Source organism: Ictidomys tridecemlineatus, chromosome 4 (assembly GCF_052094955.1).
Source record: "Ictidomys tridecemlineatus isolate mIctTri1 chromosome 4, mIctTri1.hap1, whole genome shotgun sequence".
Taxonomy (NCBI): Eukaryota; Metazoa; Chordata; class Mammalia; order Rodentia; family Sciuridae; genus Ictidomys; species Ictidomys tridecemlineatus.
This window is the reverse complement of record NC_135480.1, coordinates 65,912,603-65,938,541: the sequence shown is the minus strand read 5'-3', so window position 1 is coordinate 65,938,541 and position 25,939 is coordinate 65,912,603. Positions and strand designations below refer to the sequence as shown.

The window sequence follows — 25,939 nt, the reverse complement described above, 5'->3', positions numbered from 1 at the left end:
TTCTGAAAAACTAGTAAAGGGGTGTTCAGCACCAGGAGCGCTTAATTCTTCCAGGCCAGTGGCCAAGTAAAATAAGGCAACATGAAAATAGGAAGTTTACCTACACTGAACTCTTTTGTAAAGACTCTTTTGCTTCTAGTCCTAAAATCCATTATGGTCAAGATTTTGGAGAAGCTTAGTTAAAATTTTCTGTGGAGGAGGGGGTGCCATTACACCTGCATTTTTAAACTCCGGTTCCGGGGCCTCTCTACTTATATCTACTGTAACCAACGGATAACAACCGTCTCCTCCACTAGCACTCCGAACTTAGCTCTAAGACAAGGTAAGATTTTTCTCACCTATTATGCCAAACGCCAGTAAAATCAAGACCTACAGCAGACCAGGGACTGTTTGAGTCGAAGTATAAATTGGAAAATAAAACAAACTGTCGCCGCCAGTGCCCCCGCAGGCTCTGTGGCGTCCTGCCCACGGGAGCACGGACTGTGAGGAATACAGTGGGCGGGAAATTTAAAAGCTTGAGTTCTGGCCTCTGGGCCGCTAAGCGGATATGCGCGAGCAGGGGCACCGCCCCAGACGGCCTTCTCCGCATGCGCGGAAGGCCGGATGTGGCTCAAATTGATTGAAAGTGCGCGGTGCTGCAGCAATGGCGGCGCTCGGAACCCTAACGGGTAGTGGCAATTGGTTTTCTGCTTTGGCGCTCGGGGTGACTCTTCTCAAATGCCTTCTCATTCCTACCTAGTAAGGACCTGCACGGCCAGGGGCTGGGCGGGAAGGCCCCACGGTCGGTCAGGGCGGGAGGAAAATGTGTGTTATATCCCTGGTTATGAAGAGAGATGTTGGGTCGTGGTCGCCACTCCACCTTTGCTAAGCTTCCACTTCTGCGGTTGTTACTTAGAACTAGAATATAGCCCTGGCTGGTCCTGTTCAGCCCCGTTGCTGTCTGACCTAGGGCAAGTACTCTGAACTTTTTGAGCTTCAAGGTCCTCATCCTCAATATGCAAATAAGTACATCCACCTCCACCATTCATTAAACAGGTATTATCAGCTGCCATGGGGCGCCAGCTCTGTTCTAAATCCTGGGGATGCGGTGGAGTTGGTTGGGGCAGACAAACAGGAAAGTTCCAGGTTGTGGTAAGATATATGAAGGATGAGGCCGCTGCGCCCGCCTGAAACCCAGCGGCTCGGGAAGCTGAGGCTGGAGGATCCCGAGTTCAAAGCCAGCCTCAGCAAGTTTGCGAGGCCCTAAGCAACTCAGCGAGACCCTTCGCTAAATAAAATACAAAAAAAAAAAAAAAAGGCTGGGGGTGTGGCTCAGTGGTTAAGTGCCTCTGGGTTCAATCCCTGGCACAAAAACAAAACAAAAACCTTATATCAATAGTATAAATTAGTGGGTTTCACTGACAGTCTCATACACGTAAAAATTGTGCTTTGGTTTATCCATCCGAGGTGATCTTTGAGTTAAAATCCCAAGTATGAAAAAGAGTAATGTGAAAAAAGTTCAGGAATGAGAAAAGTAGGTCTTTCCTACAACAGGAAAGAATACTGGATACCCTGAACAGAAAGTAGCCTGTTGTGTCTAAATAGCAGTTAAGGAGGAAAAGTGGTGCAGGAAAAGTAGATATTAGCCAGATCACACAGTTAAGAAAACCATAGTTAAACTGTTGTATACAGAAAAATTGTTTGCTGGGTCAAGACTGAAAGCATCAGAAGGGGAAACTACTACCAAATGTGGTATCTATACAACAGGTGCTCAGTATCAACATTTATTAACATTAGATTCTGCCTTCCCTTTATCCACTTTCCTGATTTTTTTCCCCCTCATCCTTTTTCTCACTGCTCCTCAGGGTCTCCCACTTCCTAGTTTTAGGGTTTGCTTTATTGGTATCATTTTGATTTGAGCTCTTGATAATCTCTTGTTGGGTATGAAGAACTATATGTATAGAATATCCATACTTATATATGTAATTATATAAGAATTGCAATATGGCAAAGTAACTTACAGGGGTATTGGTCACATGAAAGCAAATAAGAAACATCTTTCCATCTTACAAGCAAATTGGAAAGAATTTGCTAAAATTCTTGCTAAAATATAAGAAATTCCTTTCATAATAAAATGAAAGGGTTTTTTATTTGTTTTTTTGCTTTGCTTTTTAAACTATAGGTCTGTGTGTATAAGGTCATATTTCTTGTTTTAGTTACTTCAGCCTAGAAATGTATCTTTTGAGTACTGCTGTAGGTCAAGGATTAAGAGTATTTGTTGTAGGAGGGCTTCCTAATTGAACTTTGAGTATTCACTCTGGCTATTTACTTATTTGTTTGTTTGTTTTTGTGACGCTGGGGATTGAACCAGGGCCTTGTGCATACAAGGCAAGCACTCTATCAACTGAGCTATATATTTGTTTATTCTAATTAGTTATACATGACAGTAGAATGCATTTTGACATATCATACATAAATGGAGTATAACTTCTCATTCTTCTGGTTGTACATAATATAGTAAAGTTAGACTGGTTGTATGGTCATATATGTACATCTGGTAATAATGTCCAATTCCTTCTACTATCTTTCATACCCCCATATTCCCTCCCTTCCCTTCACTCCTCTCTGACTAATCCAAAGTATCTCTGTTCTTCACTAGCCACCCACTTATTGTGAATTAGCATCCACATATTGGAGAAAACATTTGGCTTTTGGTACTTTGGGCTTGGTTTATTTTGCCTAGCATGATATTCTCCAGCTCCATCCATTTACCTGCAAATGCCATAATTTCATTCTTCTTTAAGGTCAAATAATATTCCTGTGTGTATATATACCACATTTTCTTTATCCATTCATCTGTTGAAGGGCATCTAGTTTGGTTAAATAGCTTGGCTATTGTGAATTGAGCTGCTATAAACATTGATATAGCTGCGTCACTGAAGTCTGCTGATTTTGAGTGTTTTGGATATAAACTGAGGAGTGGGATAACTGGGTCAAATAGTGGTTCCATTCCAAGTTTTCTGAGGAATCTCCATTGCTTTCCATAGTGGTTACACCAATTTGCATTCCCACCAGCAATGTATGTATCCTTGCCAACATTTATGGTTGCTTGTATTCTTGATAATTGTCACTTCAGCCATTTATTAATCTTTACATTGCAGCCAAAGTACAATCATGTACCATAAAATGACATTGTTTTGTTCAAATGGACCGCATATTATACAACTGTAACCCTGTAAAATTATATCATCTACATTGTGACCATCTTAGTTTATATGTGTACTTTCTATGATGTTTGCACAACTACAAATTGCCAAAGGATACGTTTCTCATCCTTGTTGTTAAGGGGTCCATGACTATAGTTACTTGCTATTTGGTATTATGTCTCCAATCTTTGGTTTTTCATTTTTTTCCAAATACCTTTTCAGTAAGTTAAAATTACTTTTGTTCTTCTTAGTTTCTTTGATAAATAGAAAAAAAGGTGCTATGGTTTGGGGATATAGCTCAGTTGGTAGAGTGCTTTCCTTGCATGCACAAGACCCTCGGTTCAATCCTCAGCACCACACACACACAAAAAAAAAAAAAAAGGAAGAAAGAAAAAGGTGCCACAAGGCTAAAATTCTCCCTCTTTGATTTAGATTTTTGTAATGCTTTTATGAATATTTATAACTCTTCATTTGTTTTTGTTCAGGAAACATTTCAAAAACATCTATATTCCTACATAATAGTAAACAGAACACTAAAGTGAAAGACAGTTTTTTTGCTCAAATTGCTTATAGTCAAGATGGGGAAATAGACAAGTTCTGTCAAAGACTTATGGTTACCAAAACGTATCTCTTCTCACAATCTGACTAAAATAATGGCAAAATAATTATAAACCTAATGAGTAAGGATATCAGTGTATGAGAACATTCAGCAGCCTTTGAAAACTGGTAGAAGAATGATAACTGATTTAGCAACACAAAGGGACCTTCTGCCAGCATGCTTGCAGAGGATAGACAAGAAAAGAGTCTATATACCTTAAAGAACTCTAAAGGGCTTCAAAGTTTGAGTATATGGGACTCGAAATTGGCTGAGAGTCAATATACTTTAAATTTTTTTTTTTTTTTTGACTGTGGTTCAGGGGATCCAACCCGGTCTTTGCATGTGCTAAGCAAGCACTCTACCACTGAGTTATATCCCCAGCTCAACAGTCAGTGTGTGTGTATATATATATATATATATATATATATATATATATATATATATTTTTTTTTTTTTTTAATCTGAAGTCCTATAATACTGGACTGTATTTCCCTTGTAAGTGAGATTTCTCTCTGAGGACAGTAAATAGGGATTCAGAGTTAGCAGATTATATGGAAGGCATAAGTAAGATAAAGGGAAGAAAATGAAGATTAATTGGAAGTCTATAGAGAGTGGTCAGTCCCCCACATCCCATTCTCCACCCCACTCTTATTCCCTCAACTAAGTGCAGAAGCAGAAAATCAGGTTGTTTTCTGGGGAAATTGAACAACCCCAGAGAAAAGATCTTTTGGGGATCTGCTACTAAAACTTAGCAGTATATCTAGTTATCCCCCACAAAGTGAAGCCTCCAACAGTATCCAGAAAGAAACAAAATAACAGCAACCAAAAAAAAAGGGAAATTGAGATAGTACAACTAAGAAAACGTCCCCATACTCCCTCATATCTTCTAGATGCGCTCTTCAGAGAGGAAAAAAGATAATATGGATAAAGACAGAAAAGATGCTATAAAATAGAGATGATGAGATAATGGAGTACTTTAAAAAGGAAAATGTAATTGGGCATGGTGTCAGACGCCTGTAATCCCAGTGACTCAGGAAGCTGAGACAGAATGATCGCAAATTTGAGACCAACCTCATCAATTTAACAAGGCCCTAAGCAACTTAGCAAGACCCTGTCTCAAAATATAAAAAAGGTTGGGGATGTGGCTCAGTGGGAAAATACGCCTGGGTACAATTCTTGGTACCAAAAAATAAAAGTAAATGTAATTGCCAAAATTAAAATAAAAGGAATAAGGGAAAAGAATAAATAAAAATAAAATGTAAGGGAAAAGAATTAGAAGTACATTGTAGAATGCCTAACATTCAACTATAAAATTTTCAGGAAAAAAAAAATACACAAGACAGGAGAGGAGATAAATAATAAAATTTCCCAGAGCTTGCACCATATAACATTAAAAAATCCTAAATCTGTAGTACTTCCGGTCCAAAGCATTTCATGTAAGAAATAATCAGTCTGTAGATTTAAATAAAAATTGCTGGGGCAATCTATGGAAAAAAAAAAATTTTTCCAGAGCTGAAGGACACTTAAGTGCCCAGCATAATGAATGAAAAAAAAGGCCCTCACCAGAACATCAGTTACTAAAAATTTTAGACTGCTAGGGATAAGAAGACAAAGACTTCCAGAGATGAAGTGAAAAAATGAGATATCTGCACATCAACATTTATTATAAAAACCAAATTCTGAGTAGCCTAGAATTCTATACCCAGTTAAGTAAAATACATCAGATGTATGAATCATAAATGTATATCACTGATTTTTACAGAGTGAATTTATCAATAAAGAATATATAGAGCCAGGTGTGGTGGCGCACACCTGTAATCCCAGCAGCTTGGGAGCTGAGGCAGGAGAATCAAAGCCAGCCTCAGCAAAAGCAAAGCACTAAGCAGCTCAGTGAGATCCTGTTTCTAAATAAAATACAAAATAGGGTTGAGGATGTGGCTCAAGGGCGAGTGTCCCCTGAGTTCAATCCCTGATATCAAAAAACAAAACAAAAAGAGCATCTAGGGCAACAAGCAGAATTTTATCAGAAACCCCACATGCTTCTCCATTCACTTCTCTGTCCTCATCAAGGATATTGGTTTTCTGACCTTTAACTCCATAGGTTAAATTTTTCCTGTTTTTGAGGTTTATACAAAAGAAACCATTCAAAATGTTCTGGTTCCTTTCACTCATATGTATGAGTTTATAGTTGGTTCATTCTCCCCCACCACCCTGACCCCAGTACTGAGGATTGAACCCAGGGGTACTTTATTTTTGAACTATACTCCCAGTTCTGTTATTTTTTATTTTGAGATAGGGTCTTTCTAAATTGCCTAGGCTGGCTTTGAACTTGAGATCCTCCAGCCTTAGATCCAAAATCACTGGGATTACAGAGATAACATTGGGCCTGGTTTATATTTACCATTTTAGAAATTGGAACTGAGGAATTGTTAAAGCACAATATGCAAGTACCAATTCTAGTAACTATCACGGTAATGACATCACATTATGTAGTCTCTGGAATACCACTGCGTACTTGTGAGAAAAGGAAACTGAAAAAACGGAAAGATAATATCTGAATGTTATGAAAATAAGTTTTGTCCTACAAAATTCCTGAAAGGGTCTCCTTGGGAGTCATACTTCGGGAATTGGTGCCCTATAGTATTCTATTATATGGATATGTATGATAGTTTAACCATTCTACTGTTCATGGACATTTGGATTATCTCCACTTTTATCTGTTGCAAATAATGCTGCTTTGGAACATTCTTAGGTCACATAAGTCTTTTAGTTTGAACATCTATAAATATATACCTAAAAATGAAATTGCTATGTTATCAGTTCAGTGGTGATTTTGAGGAATTGCTATGAAATTTAGGTGAGATTATCTCAGGAATTTGGGGCTATCTCTCTCTAGAAATCAAGAAAAAGACCTAGATTGTATATTGCAATTTGTGAATCCTTAATGACAGTGGAACTACTATCATGTGAACAAGATTGTCTAGAGCAGAGTACTTTGCTTTAGAAGACCCAGAACTAAACTTAGGTGCACATCAACATTTACCTGATAAGTATGGAAAAGAAAAGCCTGGAGACTTAGAAAGGAGTGGCCAGGAGACTTAAGACAAGTTGTTACTGTGGAAAGGTGTAAAACATTGGAAAACAAACTGAGCTGTGTTGGGATAATCTGTTGACTTTGGTGAGTGGATATTCAACAAGAATGTATTGATCCTATCCAGGTGTAAAGTACTGTTCTAGATATGGAGGGGCAGTACAGTGCAGACAAAAATATTCTGGAGCTATTTGGATATATTTATGTATAGTGACAGGGATGTGGATGCAGTGAAAAGATAGGACTAAGACCTTTTTCCACTTCCTCAGACTGATGAGCTCCTCCTCATCCTTGAGGGTCCATGTGAGGCTTTCTCCAGAAAATTAATTTTGTTAGAATTCTTTGTGAGCAATAAAAAGTCACTTCTGGGAAATGGCCTGGAGCCTCCTGTAAGCTTTTTCTCAGCCCTTTAGATAATTCTGAGATCCTTTTCACAGATTTCTAGATCTCCCAACAACTTTACAGAAGGTCAGGCCTTGTGATGTACAGATAAGTGAGGTTTTTCAGGATTATGTAATGCCTGTTTTTGTCTTTATAGGATAGTGAGCTGTGACTGTTAAGGGGCTGTTGATCCTTTTAAAAGCATAGTTAAGAAAATAGAATTTATTAAATGTTTCAAAATCTCATTTTATTCATTTGATTGCTTTGGTAGCCATTCTACAGATTTTGAAGTACACCGCAACTGGCTTGCTATCACTCACAGTTTGCCAATATCACAGTGGTATTATGAGGTAAGTTTTAATTTTCATGTCTTTTATTTCTTTTAAGATGATATGTAAAATCATATAAATATTATTCATATTAAAACAAGTTTCTGGTGCTAGGAGTATAACTCAGTGATAGATAGTTTGCCTTGTCGACCACCACAAAAAGAAAAGAAAAAATATATTAAAAATAGGATTTTATACAACATAGATCTAATTAATCTTTACAAAAATTAATTGTGTGGTGGTGCATGCCTATAATCACAACCAACCCAGCAGGCAGAAGCAGGAGATCAGAAGGTCAAGGCCAGCCTCTACAATTTAGCAAGACTAGTCCCAAAATAAAAAAAGCCAGGCAGGGCTGGAGTTGTGGCTCAGCGGTAGAGTGCTCCTCTTGCACGCACGGGACCCTGGGTTCGATTCAGGCATAGTTGCACATGCCTGTAATCCAAGTAACTTGCAAGGCTGAGGTAGAAGGATCTCAGGTTCAAGGCTAGCCTTGTCAACTTAGTGAAGCCCTAAGCAATTTAGTGAGACCCTGTCTCAAAATAAAAAATAAAAGGCAATAGGGTGGAGGGCGGCACTGGAGTTGTGGCTCAGTGGTAGAGCACTTGCCTTGCACATGTGAGGCACTGGGTTTGAACCTCAGCACCACATAAAAATAAAATAAAGATATTGTTTCCACCTACAACTAAAAAAGTATTTAAAAGAGAGAGAGAGAGAGATAAAAAGGGTCAAGGATGTGGCTCAGTAGTAAAGCACCCTGGGTTAAATCCCTAGTGCCAAAACCACACACACACACACACACACACACACATATTTTATATGTATGTTTTTTTCCTCAGTTCTGTTCTCTGTAACCATTAGAATCCCCTTACTTCAAAATGAGATTCCCAATCTATAAATTGTGAATTATATCATCTACCTCTCTTTTTTCTTAAGGAACATTGAATTAAGAAAGAAGAAAAATTAAATTCCAGGCCTGGCTCTATTTATATAGACAGAGACAAAATATTTCATGTCTTGGACCACACTCTTTCACCTGGCACATGGGGATTTAGAATGAATCATTTCTAAGATCCTGTCTATCCCTAGTATTTTGTGATTTTATGTGGAAAGGAATAATTAAAGGTAATATGTAGGTATCATGTAATATGCAAATCATTCTCTCCTAATACTTGTAGAAACCACATCTGTGTTTTTATTTCTGGATGAATATCTAAATTGCATGTGGTACATCATGAAAAACAGACATCATTTTAGAAATATCCTAATCAAAAGCTGTAGTTTGCCATCAGGAAGGACACCCACCCCCCATTTTTGACAGTACTTGGGATCAAATCCAGGACCTTGCACTGCTAGGCAGGTGTTCTACCCCAGAGCTACATCTCTAAGCCCATCAATAATTTTTAAGTTGAGTTTTCAGAAATAGCTTTTTGAGTTGTTTTGTTTTTGTACTCTGAGCAATTGTCCTATATGAATAAGTTTATTCTCACATGATAATACTTTATTTCATAGGAATGCTGAGGAACTTTAAATGATTCCATCAGCAAGAGGTATTTCAGTCTGCATGTATGGATACCAACTAGAAGTAGTGTGTAGACTAGTAGTCTAGAACTTGGGTAGTAGCTTCAGACTGCCTGGATTTGACTTTCAGCACTGCTTTTTAATGACTGTGCTGGGTGATGATGGGCAAGATATTTGACCTCTCAAATCCTCATTCTTCCCGATTATGAAATAATATAAATAATTGTTAAGTTGAAGTGAATAAAACCGTGAAGCACTTAGCACAGTACATGGAACAAAATGCTCAACAAATATTATTAATCAATTATTAATTAACATCATTAATGTAGTGACTCTCAGCCTATAAATGAAAAGGCAGTCCCCTATCTTGCCATTTTTCCTTTTTTTAAATATTTATATTTTAGTTATAGGTGTACACGATATTTTTATTTTTATGTGATGTTGAGGTCAAACCCAGTGCCCCACGCATGCTAGGCAAGAGCTCCACCTCTGAGCCACAACCCCAGCCCTGCCATTTCTCCCTTTTTGACTGTTCCTTCTCAGTCTCCTTTGCTAACTCTTCTTTATCTGCACATCCCTTAAAAAGCTAGTACTCCCTGGAATTCTTTTTCCTTTAATTCTTTCTGGGTATCCTTTCATTTAGTCCTATAACTTTCGCCACTTCCCATTATCTTAGGACTTCTAAAACTGTATTTGTGCCAAAGGTATCTCCTAAATCTGTTATAGAAGAGGTTTATGCATGTTCTTGGCAACAAAAACCAACAAGAAGCAAAACTCAGTGGTTTGGCAGAGACTCATAGGAGGAGATAAGGCTGGAAAGATATGTACACTGGATCAGTTAGGGTCTTATATGTCCCAGGAGAGTAGATGTGTGAAGAATGGATTGCTTTATGGAGTTCTTCTTAACTGGCCCCAAATTAAATTGGTCAGTTGGTCAGAAGAGACACCAGAAAGACCCTTAACAGGGCTGGAGTTGAGGCTCAGTGGTAGAGCACTTGCCTAGCATGTGTGAGGCACTGAGTTCTATTCTCAGCACCAAAACAAATATATGAATAAAATAAAAGTCCACTGATGTTTAAAAAAAAATTTTAAAAAAAGAAAAGACTCTTAATAAATAATTGTTAAATGAACACATTTCCTTTGAATCTTTATATGTACAAGTTGTGTGTTCAATATTTGAAGAAATATCTTTGTTGTGGTAACTTTTTTTTTTTAATCTTTATTTACTTATTTTTATGAGGTTGCTGAGGATTGAACCCAGTGCCTCACACATGCTAGACAGACATTCTACCACTGAGCTACAGCCCTAGCCCCTGCAGTAGCTTCTTGAGCTAATAATGCATTTGGAGTCAGAAGACCTAGATTTGAGTTTGATTTGAGTTTGGTCTCCAGCACCTCTTAGTTAAGTGATTCGGAAGAAATTCTAGCTAAAGCTGCATTGGCTTCCCAAAACTTATTTAGCTAAGAAGATGCCCTTAGATAGTAATCCTTGAGGTTAAGAGGCCTTCTGGGCCTACTTTAGGAAATCTTTGTGTGGATTAGGGGTTATGATCACAGAGTCCCTGAGTAGTGTGAGATGATTAGAAATAGTAAAGAAAGTATAAAACTTTATTTTGAAAAAAGTGACTGTCTCAGGCAGTACAGTGCCCTCATTTTTTTTTTCGGGGGGGGGGGTACTGGAGATTGAACCCAAGAGCACTTTGCCATAGAACTATGAACTATATCTCCAACCATTTTTTATTTTTGAAACAGGGTCTGGCTAAGTTCTCAGGCTAGGCTTGAATTTAGGAAACTCGCAATGCTTCTACCTTAGCCTTCCTAGCCACTGGGATTATATGCCATGGTGCCAACCCAAATTCTTTTAATGGTTTCCACTTTAAAAATATATAACTATGTCAGTAAAATAAGACTGGAAAAACTTAGACTTCCAATAAAATAAATGATTCTTAAGAGTAGATTGAGGGCTGGGTTTATAGCTCAGTGGTAGAGCACTTGCCTAGCATGTGTGAAGCACTGGTTCGATCCTTAGCATCACATAAAAATTAACATATAAAATAAAGGGGTTCTGTCCACTTACAACTACCAAAAAAAAAAAAAGTAGATTGAAGGACTTCGGACATAGCTTAGTGGTAGAGTTCCTCTTGCTTAGCATTCGTGAGGCCCTGAGTTCAATCTCCAGTACCAAAAGTGAAAAAAGAGTAAACCAGGTGTGGTGGCTCATGCCCTTAATCCCAGTGACTCAGGAGGCTAATGCAATAGGATTGCAGAGGCCAGCCTCAGCAATTTTGTGAGGCCCTAAGCAACTTAATGAGACCCTGTCTCAAGAATAAAAAATAAAAAGGGCTGGAAATATAGCTCAGTGATAAAGCACCCCTGGATTCAATACCCAATACCAAAAAAAGAAAAAAGTTAAAAAAAAAAAAGTAGATTGAGGTCTGTCATTTGGAATGTAGCTGGAAACTGCAAATGTTAATGAAATCTAGATATTGTAGACTTCATTAATATTGTAATTTCTTAGAATTACATGAACAGTAATTTCTAAACTTCTTTGGATTGTCCATACCCTATCAAGAAATCATTTTTGAGCATTGTCTATGCAATGTGACTTTATTTAAAGTTATAAAGGCAATGCTCCATTAATACATAATTAAGATAGAAATTTTGATGGGAGATACTGGGGATTGAACTAGGGGTACTCAACCACTGAGCCTCATCCCTAATCCTATTCTGTATTTTATTTGGAGACCAGGTCTCACTGAGTTGCTTGGTGCCTCACTGTTGCTAAGGCTGCTTTGAACTCTCAATCCTTCTGTCTCAGCCTCCCGAGTGGCTGGGATTACAGGCGTGCACCACCACGCCCAGCTAAGATAGAAATTTTTTTAAAATATGCTTTTAGATGTTGTGGACCTTTATTTTATTCATTTCTTTATATGCAGTACTGAGAATCAAACCCAGTGCCTCACACATGCTAGGCAAGTGTTCTACCACTGAGCCACAACTCCAGTTCCTAAGATAGAAATTTTTAAAGGATGAAACTAAAACATAAAGTTTCTAATTTTTCTTTAGTTCAGTGGCCTATTTTGTTTACACCCCACATTGGAGACTTGGAGATAGAGAAGGATATTTCATGAAGTAGAACTTAATGGATGGGTTCATAGCCTGAATGCTCTGACAGAGCTCCCTCTGGTTTGCCTTAGCTTATCTGTCTTCTCATTTTACTCCTACAGTGGGGAGCAAACAGATTAGGACTAAAGTTTCATTTATCCTCATTGTGAGCAGAGGGCCTGGCTGGGCATACATGAGGCCCTAGGTTCAATCCCAGCAGCATGATAACCAAATAAAGGTCTGGGGTTGTAGCTCAGTGGTAGAATGTTTGTCTAGCACATGTGAGGCACTGGATTCAATCCTCAGCACTACATATAAATAAATAAATAAAGTATTGTGTCCATCTAAACTGAAAAAAATAAATAAATTTTTTTTTATTGGTTGTTCAAAACATTACAAAGCTCTTGACATATCATATTTCATACATTAGATTCAAGTGGGTTATGAACTCCCATTTTTACCCCAAATATAGATTGCAGAATCACATCGGTTACACATCCACATTTTTACATAATGCCATATTAGTAACTGTTGTATTCTGCTACCTTTCCTATCCTCTACTATCCTCCCTCCCCTCCCATCTTCTCTCTCTACCCCATCTACTGTAATTCACTTCTCTCCTTGTTTATTTTCCCATTCCCCTCACAACCTCTTGTATGTAATTTTGTATAACAATGAGGGTCTCCCTCCATTTCCATGCAATTTCCCTTTTCTCTCCCTTTCCCTCCCACTTCATGTCTCTGTTTAATGTTAATCTTTCTTCCTGCTCTTCATCCCTGCTCTGTTCTTAGTTGCTCTCCTGATGTCAAAGAAGACATTTGGTATTTGTTTTTTAGGGATTGGCTAGATTCATTAAGCATAATCTGCTCTAGTGCCATCCATTTCCCTGCAAATTCCACAATTTTGTCATTTTTTAGTGCTGTGTAATACTCCATGGTGTATAAATGCCACATTTTTTTTATCCATTCATCTATTGAAGGGCATCTGGGTTGGTTCCACAGTCTAGCAATTGTGAATTGTGCTGCTATGAACATCGATGTGGCAGTATCCCTGTAGTACGCTCTTTTAAGGTCTTCAGGGAATAGTCCGAGAAGGGCAATAGCTGGGTCAAATGGTGGTTCCATTCCCAGCTTTCCCAGGAATCTCCATACTGCTTTCCAAATTGGCCGCACCAGTTTGCAGTCCCACCAGCAATGTACAAGAGTACCCTTTTCCCCACATCCTCACCAGCACTTGTTGTTGTTTGACTTCCTAATGGCTGCCAATCTTACTGGAGTGAGATGGTATGTTAGGGTGGTTTTGATTTGCATTTCTCTGACTGTTAGAGATGGTGAGCATTTTTTCATGTACTTGTTGATTGATTATATGTCCTCCTCTGAAAAGTGTCTGTTCAGGTCCTTGGCCCATTTGTTGATTGGGTTATTTGTTGTCTTATTGTCTAAAGTTTTTTAGTTCTTTGTATACTCTGGATATTAGGGCTCTATCTGAAGTGTGAGGAGTAAAAATTTGTTCCCAGGATGTAGGCTCCCTATTTACCTCTCTTATTGTTTCTCTTGCTGAGAAAAAACTTTTCAGTTTAAGTAAGTCCCATTTGTTGATTCTTGTTATTAACTCTTGTGCTATGGGTGTCTTATTAAGTAATTTGGAGCCCGGCCCCACAATATGTAGATCGGAGCCAACTTTTTCTTCTATCAGACGCAGAGTCTCTGATTTGATATCTAGCTCCTTGATCCACTTTGAGTTAACTTTTGTGCATGGCAAGAGGAGGGGATTCAGTTTCATTTTGTTGCATATGGATTTCCAGTTTTCCCAACACCATTTGTTGAAGATGCTATCCTTCCTCCATTGCATGCTTTTAGCTCCTTTATCAAATATAAGATAGTTGTAGCTTTGTGGATTAGTCTCTGTGTCCTCTATCCTGTACCATTGGTCCACCCGCCTGTTTTGGTACCAGTACCATGCTGTTTTTGTTACTATTGCTCTGTAATATAGTTTGAAATCTGGTATCGCAATACCACCTGATTCACACTTCCTGCTTAGAATTGCTTTTGCTATTCTAGGTCTTTTATTTTTCCATATGAATTTCATGATTGCTTTATCTATTTCTACAAGAAATGCCGTTGGGATTTTGATTGGCATTGCATTAAACCTATAGAGAGCTTTTGGTAATATCGCCATTTTGATGATGTTAGTTCTGCCTATCCATGAACAGGGTATATTTTTCCATCTTCTAAGATCTTCTTCTACTTCTCTTTTTAGGGTTCTGTAGTTTTCATTGTATAAATCTTTCACCTCTTTTGTTAGGTTGATTTCCAAGTTTTTTTTTTTTTTTTTTTTTTGAGGATATTGTGAATGGAGTGTTTTTCCTCATTTCCGTTTCAGAAGTTTTGTCGCTGGTATACAGAAATGCCTTTGATTTATGCGTGTTGATTTTATATCCTGCCACTTTGCTGAATTCATTTATTCTAGTAGTTTTTTTGTAGACCCTTTTGGGTCTTCTAGGTATAGAATCATGTCATCTGCAAATAGTGATAATTTAAGTTCTTCTTTTCCTATTTTTATGCCTTTAATTTCTTTTGTCTGTCTAATTGTACTGGCCAGTGTTTCGAGAACTATATTGAATAGAAGTGGTGATAGAGGGCATCCCTGTTTTGTTCCAGATTTTAGAGGGAATGCCTTCAATTTTTCTCCATTCAGAATGATGCTAGCCTGAGGCTTAGCACAGATAGCTTTTACAATGTCGAGGAAAGTTCCTGTTATCTCTAGTTTTTCTAATGTTTTGAACATAAAGAGATGCTGTACTTTGTCGAATGCTTTTTCTGTGTCTATCGAGATGATCATATGGTTCTTATCTTTAAGTCTATTGATGTGGTGAATAACATTTATTGATTTCCGTATATTGAACCATCCTTGCATCCCAGCGATGAATCCTACTTGATCATGGTGCACAATTTTTTTGATGTGCCTTTGTATCCGATTTGCCAGAATTTTATTGAGGATTTTTGCATCTAGGTTCATCAGAGATATTGGTCTGTAGTTTTCTTTCTTTGAGGTGTCTTTGTCTGGTTTCGGAACCAGGGTGATGTTGGCCTCATAGAATGAATTTGGCAGAGCTCCCTCTTTTTCTATTTTCTGAAATAACTTGAAAAGTATTGGTATTAGTTCCTCTTTAAAGGTTTTGTAAAACTCCGCTGTATACCCATCTGGTCCTGGGCTTTTCTTGGTTGGTAGTCTTTTGATTGCTTCTTCTGTTTCATCCATTGATATTGGTCTGTTTAAATTGTGTGTATCCATCCTCCTGACTCAGTCTGGGCAAATCATATGACTTAAGAAATTTATCGATGTCTTCACTATCTTCTATTTTATTGGAATATAGGTTTTCAAAATAATTTCTAATTGTCTTCTGTATTTCTGTAGCATCTGTTGTGATATTGCCTTTTTCATCCTGTATGTTAGTAATTTGAGTTCTCTCTCTTCTTCTCTTTGTTAGCATGGCTAAGGGTCTGTCAATCTTATTTATTTTTTCGAAGAACCAACTTTTAGTTTTGTTAATTTTTTCAATCGTTTCTTTTGTTTCAATTTCGTTGATTTCCGCTCTGATTTTAATTATTTCTTGCCTTCTGCTACATTTGCTGTTGTTTTGCTCTTCCTTTTCTAGGGCTTTGAGATGAAGTGTGAGCTCATTTATTTGTTGGTTTTTCCTTTTTTTGAGGAATGACCTCCAGGCGATGAATTTCCCTCTTAAAACTGCTTTCATTGTGTCCCATAGATTCCTATATGTTGTGTCTGTATTTTCATTTATCTCTAAGAATTTTTTGATTTCCTCCTTTATGTCTTCTGTAACCCATTGATCATTAAGTAACATATTGTTCATTTTCCATGTGATGTAGGATTTTTCCTTCCTTCTTTTATCATTGATTTCCAGTTTCATTCCATTATGATCAGGTAAAATGCATGGTATAATCTCCACCCCTTTATATTTACTGAGGGTTGCCCTATGGCATAATATATGGTCTATTTTTGAGAAGGATCCATGTGCTGCTGAGAAAAAAGTATATCCACTTGTTGATGGTTGATATATTCTATATATGTCAGTTAAGTCTAGGTTATGGATTGTGATATTGAGTTCTATAGTTTCTTTATTCAACTTTTGTTTGGAGGATCTGTCCAATGGTGAGAGGGGTGTGTTGAAGTCACCCATAATTATTGTGTTGTGGTCTATTTGATTCTTGAACTTGAGGAGAATTTGTGTTGTGAACGTCGCAGCTCCATTATTTGGTGCATAAATATTGATAATTGTTATGTCTTGTTGGTGAATGGTTCCTTTTAACAGTATATAATGTCCTTCCTTATCCCTTTTGATTAACTTAGTCTTGAAGTCGATTTTATTCTATATGAGGATGGCCACCCCTGCTTGCTTACGAGGACCGTGTACGTCGTATATTTTTTCCCAACCTTTCACCTTCAGCCTGTGTATGTCTTTTCCAATCAGATGTGTCTCCTGGAGGCAACATATTGTTGGATTTGTTTTTTTAATCCATGTTACCAGCCTATGTCGCTTTATTGGAGAGTTTAAGCCATTAACGTTTAGAGTTACTATTGATATATGGTTTGTACTGCCAGCCATGTTTGATTATTTATCTTTTTTTTTTTTTAATTTAGTTTGTTTCTCCATGATTAACTTTCCCCCCCGCCCTCTGTCATTACCGAGGCACTTCCCACTGATGGTTTAGGTTGTTGTTTTTCATTTCTTCCTCGGGTAGTGTTTTGTTCAAGATGCTTTGCAATGCTGGTTTTCTGGCTGCAGATTCTTTTAGCTTTTGTTTATCATGAAAGATTTTTATTTCGTTGTCGTACCTGAAGCTTAATTTTGCTGGATACAGAATTCTTGGTTGGCATCCATTGTCTTTCAGTGTTTGAAATACGTTGTTTCAGGATCTTCTCGCTTTCAGCGTCTGTGATGAAAAATCCATTGTTAACCTTATTGGTGTACCCCTGAATGTAATCTGTCTCCTTTCTCTTGTAGCTTTTAATATTTTCTCTTTGTTCTGTATATTGGATATCTTCATAACAATGTGTCTTGGCGTTGGTCTACTGTGATTTTGTGTGCTCGGTGTCCTGTATGCATCTTCAATTTATATATCCGTTTCCTTTTTTATTTCTGGAAAGTTTTCTGTAATTATTTCATTCAGCAGGTTACTCATTCCCTTGGTTTGAATCTCTGTACCTTCCTCTATCCTGATGACTCATAAGTTTGGTTTTTTTATGTTATCCCATATCTCTTGGATGTTTTTCTCGTGATTTTTTACCAGCCTTTCTGAGTTGGCTAGACTCTTTTCAAGATGATATATTTTGTCTTCATTATCTGATGTTCTGGTTTTTACTTGCTCCACTCTGTTAGTGATACTCTCAATTGAGTTTTCAATTTGGTTTATCGTTTCCTTCATTTCTAGAATTATTGTTTGATTTTTTTTTATAATCTCTATCTCCTGATACAGATGCTTAACTTCTTCTTTTATCTGTTTATGTAATTCATTTTCAGTGTGTTCTTTCACTGTTTGGATTTGCTGTCTCGTATCCTCTTTAAGGTTCCATTCCATCTGTCTAAGGTATTTCTTGAGTTCTTTATATGACCGTTTTTCTGATGACTCTAGGTCCTCCTGAATATTTAGGCTGTCCTGCATTGTTTGTACTCCTTTCTTCCTTGCTTTTTTATGCTGCTCATGTTATTTCTTGTTCTGTTTGACTGCTGAGTTACTGTTTACTCTTATAAATTTATTTGATGCTGTTGCCGCTGGTCTCAATGAAGTTGTCTCCTCCGCCCATGACGTCAGTTCTCTGCCATGGTGGTATCCCATGCAAATGGTGACCATTCGTTCCCTTTGCCGGGTGACCAATGCAACGGGTGGGTCCCAAGCCCAGTTTCAATACTGTGGCCACTGCCTATGAAGGCTCAGTTGGCTTTTACCTCTGTAAGTTCAGAAGGGCCGACCAGTTATTTCAGCGGGATCGTTAGTGCTGAGTCACGAGAAGCAGGCGAACCGGAGCTTGAATGCAGCCGATCTGGGCTCAGTGTGTGTTCTGAGAGGCCCAAACTGTTCACCCCAGATCCACATCAGCTCAGCATTGCCTAGTGATCCTGAGCAAACAGCATTTAGACAGTTTATGACTCCCTATGCCCGCGAAGCTGAATAGGTCAGAGACTTGATCTCTCTGCCCCTGCCGCCATGTTGGATCTCCGGGAATACTTCTTAACTCATTTTATAAGGCCAGGATTACCCTGAAAACAAAGTCAGCAAGTGCAGGACCTCGTCCCGGGGCGAGGCATGAAGGGAAAGCCCGCGGCGACCAGATGATTAAATTTTAAAAATTTAAATAAAAGTGAACAGAAGGGGTGCTAGAGATTCAGCTCAGTTGATAGAGTGCTTGCCTCGCATGGACAAGGCCCTGGATTCAATCCCCAGCATCATTTAAAAAAAAAAAAAAACTGAACAGAGAACTAACATTTTGTCTGAGTCTCTCTCACCTCATTTTTTATCACAGAGAGACCCTGAACAGCAGTCCCTTTGGGCAACCAGTTAGTATTCAGTAGACATGTAGTGTACTTCTAAATAAAGAATAGTTTCTCATTGAAAAGAGCAACAAGTGATTAATATCTTCAGCTCTTCTAGGTACAGGCCTTAGTTTGAGTTTTGGGGACAATGATAGTAATTTTTAAAATAAATTTTATTTTATTGATTGGTGCCTGGGATAGAACCCAGGACCCTATGAATGTTAACCACATACTCTACCACTAAGCTACACCCCTAGCCAATAGTAATAATTTTAAGTGATAATAATATTATTATATCCAGCTTAATACCATATACATATACTTTATAACTTACAAATAAGAGCATATTAGGTAAAATTATTTATATGTAATTATATATACACATGCATTATATATATATTTATATATATACATATATTATAATAATACTCATAATAACCACATGATGTAGGTACTACCATCCCTTTTGTATAGGTAAGAAAAATGGAGATTTACAGAAATATAACAAAATATAATATTCTGAAGTTTATATGTTTTTCATATGATCCAAAGCTTTATTTACTCATTAGTGACTGTTCACTCATTTAACTAATAGTTATTGTTAATAATTAATGTATCCAGCACTTAACTAAATTCAGGATACAAAATGACAAGGGGTGGTTTCTGCTCTCAATGATCCTATAACCTACTGAAAAAAAGTAATATAGCATTTATGTAGCATTTTGTTGTTTAGAAATATATTTCACATATATTACCTCATTTAATCTTCATAGTATCTCATGTTAGAAGTTGGGGAATTGAGTATGTCAGACTGAAATTGAACCCAAGCTGAAGAATTATTTGTTATGCTGCAGCTCTTCTTACAAGGGGTAGAATCATGTCTGAGCCATGTTTATTATTTCAAGGCTTCAGGTTAGTTTCCTTTGAAGTATAGTTGATTCTATACAAGGAAATTGAAGACCATATGAAATAACCTGGAAGACAAGTTTTAGTGTTCTGCTCATTCTTAGGTAGGAATTGCTCTACATATTTAGGGCATTATTTTAAAAGAAATTCATTTCATTCATTCATTAAAAGGCCAGAAAGTGAAAAGGTTTTTAATTCTTTATATCTTTGTTTATTCAGTTACTTAAAATGTTTTATTTTCAATTTTTATCACAGGCAACTTCAGAGTGGACCTTGGATTATCCTCCTTTTTTTGCGTGGTTTGAGTATGTCCTGTCACATGTTGCCAAATATTTTGATCAACCGATGCTTAATGTTCATAATCTGAACTACTGCAGCTCAAGGACCTTATTTTTCCAGAGATTTTCTGTCATCTTTACAGATGCACTCTTTGTGTATGCTGTCTACGAGTAAGTGGGAAATGTCATTCTGTGTGGAGGGTATTGAAGAAATATAGTATTAAATAGATTTACTTATTCCTGATTTAGAGGAAACAAAGCTCATATAACAGAATACTGTGAGTAAGTACATGAGCAGTCTAATGTAATCTTGCAGAAGAAAATAGAATGAGGTCAGGTGGCAAGGCAGAGGTAGAAAAAGAAATTGTGATGCTGTAGGGGAAAAAAAAGTAGACCAAGTAGAGTTCCAAGACCATTTCTCCCAGCCAGAATATCTCCACATGCTTTTCTTTCCTTCCTTGCAGCAGGCCCTCAGAGGCTTTTATGGCTGCCTTGTTCTTTGGGATACACATAAACACTGTGCACATATAATCCATTGTGTTCATCACCAAAGCCTGCTGTTAGAAGTTTACATTCCGCTAAACTCAAGAAATCTTAGTACTTTTAGCTGTAATTTCTGGATTCTTTTCTTCATGAAGACTCTTCATTATGTTAACCTTTTTATATTTTATATCTTACATCTTATAACTTAGTTTTAAATAAATATTCATATATAGTATATCTTGCACAGTAACTTCCAAATATGTAAGTTTTCATTTAAAGTTGGCTTCCATCCTTTCATAAAACTTAAACTTGCCAGTGTGATTGTGACGGAGCAGTAACTAATGTCCGTTCAGTGACCCTCGGCATAAATGGATCCTTTCTATTAGTGAGACCCTCTAGACTGAACCCTTGTCCCAGTCAGGAAGAGTCCCTTGGGAATGTGTTAATCTCTGCTTTTCTCTTTGAGTAATTCCTGTTTGACCTCCTTTCTTTCACTCTTTGTGACTTGGCAAAAGTTGGAAGGAAGATGATTTGTAGTATACTCCTTTTAACTCAAAATATTTGAATTCAAGCTCTTTCCAAGAAAAGGAGAGGGAGCAAAATTAATTTCAAAGTAGGGAAAATAGTTAAATAAAAGCATCAAAATGTATATGCCGATTCCCAGAACCAGGCACTGTGGGTAGATTATTAATTTATTTAATTTTCTCAATTATTCTAAAAGGTTACTGTCCCTATTCATGAGGAAGCTGAGTCTTCATCAAGGAAAAGCAGTACCCTCTTTAACTGTCTCTATTATTGTTTTTTTGTTTGTTTGCTTTGGTATTAGGGATTGAACCACTGAGTCATATCCCCATCTCTTATTATTTTTTATTTTGAGACAAGGTCTTATTAAGTTGCTTAGGCTGACTTTGAATTTGTGATCCTTCGGCCTCAGCCTCCCATGCTGCTGGGATTACAGTCACCACCACGCTGGGCCCTTTATTGTTTTTCAAATTAGCTGATATTCAAACGTAACACATTTTTAAACATTTTCATAAAATAATACATCTTCTTTGACAAATTTTGGAAAAGCACTCATACAAACACAAAGTAAAAATGACCCTATTTTCTCCCTTCCATAATTGTTACTATTACATTTTGATGTATATTTGGTCTCTTTGGGGCTTTAATATATATATATTTTTTTGGGGGTGGTGGTGATGCTTGCAGTTGAACCCATGTGCATGCAAGGCTACAGGTACTCTACCAAATGAGCTATATCCCCAGCCCTTACTGTATTTTTTATAAAATAAAATAAAAATGGGATTATATTTTTATTACTTTTATATACTTAATATATCACAACATTTAAATAGCATACAATTTTACATAAAATTTTTATAAAATTATTATTTGGACAAGCAAGAGTCTCAAGTTTGCTACTCCATTGGGGTTTGTGATTCAACCCAGGGCCTTGCACGTGCTCTACCACTGAGCTACATCCCAAGCCCCTGCGTTTTTTTATTCTAAAGGACTGAAATAATATGTGTACTTTCAGTTTTCAAAAGACTTATTCTGGAGTTTTAGGTGACTTTTTATTTTATTTTTAATTAGATGAAGACTTTGATTAAGAAGAACATAGCTGAGAAAGACATGGAACCAGCCCTGAGTTCTTTGTCTCTGCAGCCACCTTTATTTATTTATTTTTTTTTAAAGAGAGAGAGAGAATTTTAATATTTATTTTTTAGTTTTCGGCGAACACAACATCTTTGTTTGTATGTGGTGCTGAGGATCGAACCCAGGCCGCACGCATGCCCGGCGAGCTCGCTACCGCTTGAGCCACATCCCCAGCCCCTGCTGCCACCTTTATAAGCAACTAAGAATAGCATGGACAGTTTGTCAGTAATGGCTTGTAAAATGTCATAGTGTACTCTTCAGAAGTATGGTGATGTTCTAGTGAAAAATCAAAGTTTTCGTTTCATTCCTGATGAATCAATAGGTGCTGTAAATGCATCAATGGAAAAAAGGCGGGTAAAGAACTTACAGAGAAACCAAAGTTTATTCTTTCAGTGTTACTATTATGGAATTTCGGATTGTTAATTGTGGACCGTATCCTTGATACTCTGTGTAATATTTTCCTTATGTCTTCTAAAGTATACTAGTAAGATTAAATCTTTTAATAATTATGATTTCTAAATGTGAACTTCTTTTGAAAATTGGCATCAGGTCATTGGCTTCTAAAACTGCTTTCTGCCCTTTATTAGTGGACTCTGGCTGTTGGAACACTTTGTCCCTGAGAAGTTAGTGATATGTGGATGTGGCTCAATGGTAGAGTACTTGCCTAGCATGCGTGGGGCCCTAGGTTCAATCCCCAGTACCACAAGAAAACAAAATCAGTAAAACAATATGCTGATACATACATGAGAGTGTGTGTATATGTATGTATACTCACATATATGTGTATGCTCAAATTTGTCAGCTGTCTTTTTTCTTCTTTTTAATTTGGCACTGAGGATTGAATTATATCACCACATCCAGCTGTTTTGTTTAATTAAATGGTACTGAGGATTGAAACCTAGGTGCTTTACCACTGTGCTACATCCCTGGCCCTTTTTTTTTTTTTTTTTTTTAGGACAGGGTCTCACTAAATTGCCCAGCCTGACCTCAGAGTTGCAGTTCTCCTGCCTCAGCCACTGGTATTACAGGCATACATCACCACGCCCAACTGTTAACTGTTTTTAGATTAAACTAGTATATATTAAATAGTTTATAACACATTAGACTAAATACCTCTTATAGGAAAGGATGTTACATGTAGGAGCAGCCAGACCTTCATGCTTTCCTACCATTTTGGCTTACTACCTGTTAACAGGCAAAATTCTTAAATTCAGAGGATCTTTATGTAATTAAAATCTTAATGATAGAAATCTAATAGTTTGCAATTTTCATAAAAGTAGATTGGTGTAGAGAATACTTGGACTTTGTTTTTAATCTGACCTGCACTTAAATCATAGTTATGTTGTCACTGTAGCTTTAGGACCATGAATAGTCTCAAAAAAAAAAAGGGGTTAGAGGTGTAGCTCAGTGGTAGATTGCCCTACCACTAAACATCAATCCCTAGTACTACAATCAATCAATAAATAGTAATTCTGAATACCTCACAAATTCATTGTGAAGCTTAATAAATAAGATTGAGTATGTCAATGGAATATTACTCAGCCATAAAGAAGAATGAAATTATGGCACTTGCAGGTGAAAATATGGACCCAGAGACTATCATGCTAAGTGAAATAAGCAAATTCCAAAAAACCAAAGGCCAAATGTTCTCTCTGATATTCATATGCTACCTCACAATAAGCAGGGGAAAGGAAAAAATAGACGTTAACTGGATTAGACAAAGGGGAATGAAGGGAAGGGAGAGGAAAGAGGGATGAGAATGGGAATGACAGTAAAATGGATTGGACATAACTTTCCTATGTTCATATGTGAATACACGACCAGTATAACTCCACATCATGTACAGTCCCAAAAATGGAAAGTTATACCCCATGTATGTATAATATGTCAAAATACATTCTACTATCATGTATAACTAAAAAGAACAAATAAAAACTTTTTAAAAAACATTTATTCTTTAGTTATAGGTGGACACAATACCTTTATTTAATTTTTCTGTAGTGCTGAGGATTGAACTCAATGCCTCACTCATGCTAGGCGAGCGCTTTTCCTCTGAGCCACAACTCTAGCCCCCAAATAAAACATTTTTTAAAAAAAGATTGTATTACTTCAAATTACATCAAACAATGAAGTGCTGCATGCTAGCAGCCTTAAATGGCTATTAGGTACCTCCATTTTTCAACCCTAATTCTGAAAAACGAAACAAAATGTAAACTGGTGGGTGCACACCTATAATCTCAACAACTCAGGACACTGTGGCAGCAGGATCACAAATTTGAGGCCAGTCTTAGCAATTTATCCAGGCCTTGTCTTATCCAGGCCTTGTCTCAAAATTTAAAAATAAAAAGTACTGGGAAAATAATTCAGTGTTAGATTACTTGCCTCTGGGTTCAATCCCCAGGACCCTACAAACATCAAAACAAAATAGAAACTTCTTGCACCTTAGCTGATGGCCGTTAAGTTCGGAAAAACCATAGGAAAGATTCTGTTTTTCTTCTTAAAACATTAATTTTAGAAGATTTTTTTGACTCTTTATGGAAAACATTTATGAGAAGTCCAAATTATTAGTAGCATATTTGTCTTTAAGGAAGCATTTGCAATTTCTATATTCATTTGGTGGTCATTGTTCATTATGAATTTGGGGTTTTCTGATGTGTTTCCTTGACATATATCCAGATATTCATTTCCAGTACAATGGATTCCTATTTGGATTAATGCTGCTCTCCATTGCACGGTTATTTCAGGTAAATACAAAGTGCCTAATTAGATTTTTCTCCCTTTAGTTTATTGCTTGTGAAGACAACATTGTAGTGGGTAATTTTTATTTGACCCCTTGCTTAGGGTTTCCAAGTGCTATAGACACTTTTATTGGGTATTCTCAAAAATTCCATGTTCTCTTTTGACAGTAATTTTCTCCATCTTACAGATGAGAAAATTATATCTAAGAACTTATTAAAATGAGTGTGGGAGGCTTGAATTTAATTTGAGTTCTATGTTAGGTTGATACCATTTCCATAGGAATGAGATCTCTAGCAGTTTTTACAGTGTGCTAACTATGATGGTGGTGCTTTACCATAAAAGCTTATAGAATAGTGTAATGGAAAGTAAAAGATCTGGGTTGAAATCCTGACTAACACTAATGAGCACACAAGTGCATTTGCTGTTTCAGATTCGTTACATAGGATATCTCACTGAGGCTACCTTACAAACATTCTGTGAAGTTGTCTTAGCTATTATCCTCCTTTTATAGAGGAAGAAATCAGAAATTCAGATTTCTAGGTGACTCTTCAGTTCTGGAATTGATATTTAGGAATCTCCCAAGGAATTTTCTTAAACCATCAGGTTTGAGAATCACTGCCCAGGGACAAGTCATTGAACCATCTTAGCCTTTGTTTTCTCATCCATAAAATGAAACTTACCCCTTGGTTCTTTTTTTGTAAAATGGGGTTTCCTATCACAGGGACTTTGGAAAGATCAAATTTGGTATCTGTTTTAAAGTACCTTGTCAGCTGTAGGGGGTGGGTGTAGCTCAGTGGTAGACTGTTTGCCCAGCATGTGCAAGGCCCTGGGTTTTAACAACAGCACCACAAAAACATAAATAAAAATTTAAATAAAGTTCTTGGTCAACTCTAAATGCCTAGATAAACATTTTGGGTGGGGGCGGGTACCAGGGATTGAACTCAAGCACTCCACCACTGAGCCACATCCCCACCCTATTTTGTATTTTATTTAGAGACAGGGTCTCACTGAGTCATTTAGCATCTTGCTTTTGCTGAGGCTAGCTTTGAACTTGTGATCCTCCTGCCTCAGCCTCCCGAACAGCTGGTATTGCGGGCATGTGCCATTGCACCCA

The 25,939-nt window shown here is 37.2% G+C and overlaps 1 protein-coding gene and 1 long non-coding RNA gene across 7 annotated transcripts in view; one reads left to right on the top strand and one right to left on the bottom strand.

Annotated features, from left to right (window-relative positions):
• The window catches only part of LOC144377144 (uncharacterized), a 50,727-nt gene extending 50,025 nt beyond the window's left edge, over nt 1-702 (bottom strand). Inside the window, exon 1 of the long non-coding RNA XR_013437811.1 lies at nt 339-702. This is a non-coding gene — a long non-coding RNA (uncharacterized LOC144377144). The remainder of the gene's footprint in view (nt 1-338) is intronic.
• The window catches only part of Alg8 (ALG8 alpha-1,3-glucosyltransferase), a 38,842-nt gene continuing 13,482 nt past the window's right edge, over nt 580-25,939 (top strand). For 3 of the 6 annotated variants that reach the window (XM_078046749.1, XM_078046746.1, XM_078046747.1), the window contains exons 1-5: nt 580-738; nt 7,527-7,605; nt 19,925-20,118; nt 22,409-22,518; nt 24,763-24,830. In XM_078046749.1, coding sequence (XP_077902875.1) covers nt 644-738; nt 7,527-7,605; nt 19,925-20,118; nt 22,409-22,518; nt 24,763-24,830 — 546 coding nt within the window. In that variant the 5' untranslated portion in view covers nt 580-643. Of the gene's footprint in view, nt 739-7,526; nt 7,606-19,924; nt 20,119-22,408; nt 22,519-24,762; nt 24,831-25,939 lie in introns of those variants that run through there. The other 3 variants (XM_005323245.3, XM_078046744.1, XM_078046745.1) reach the window with 3 other exon arrangements.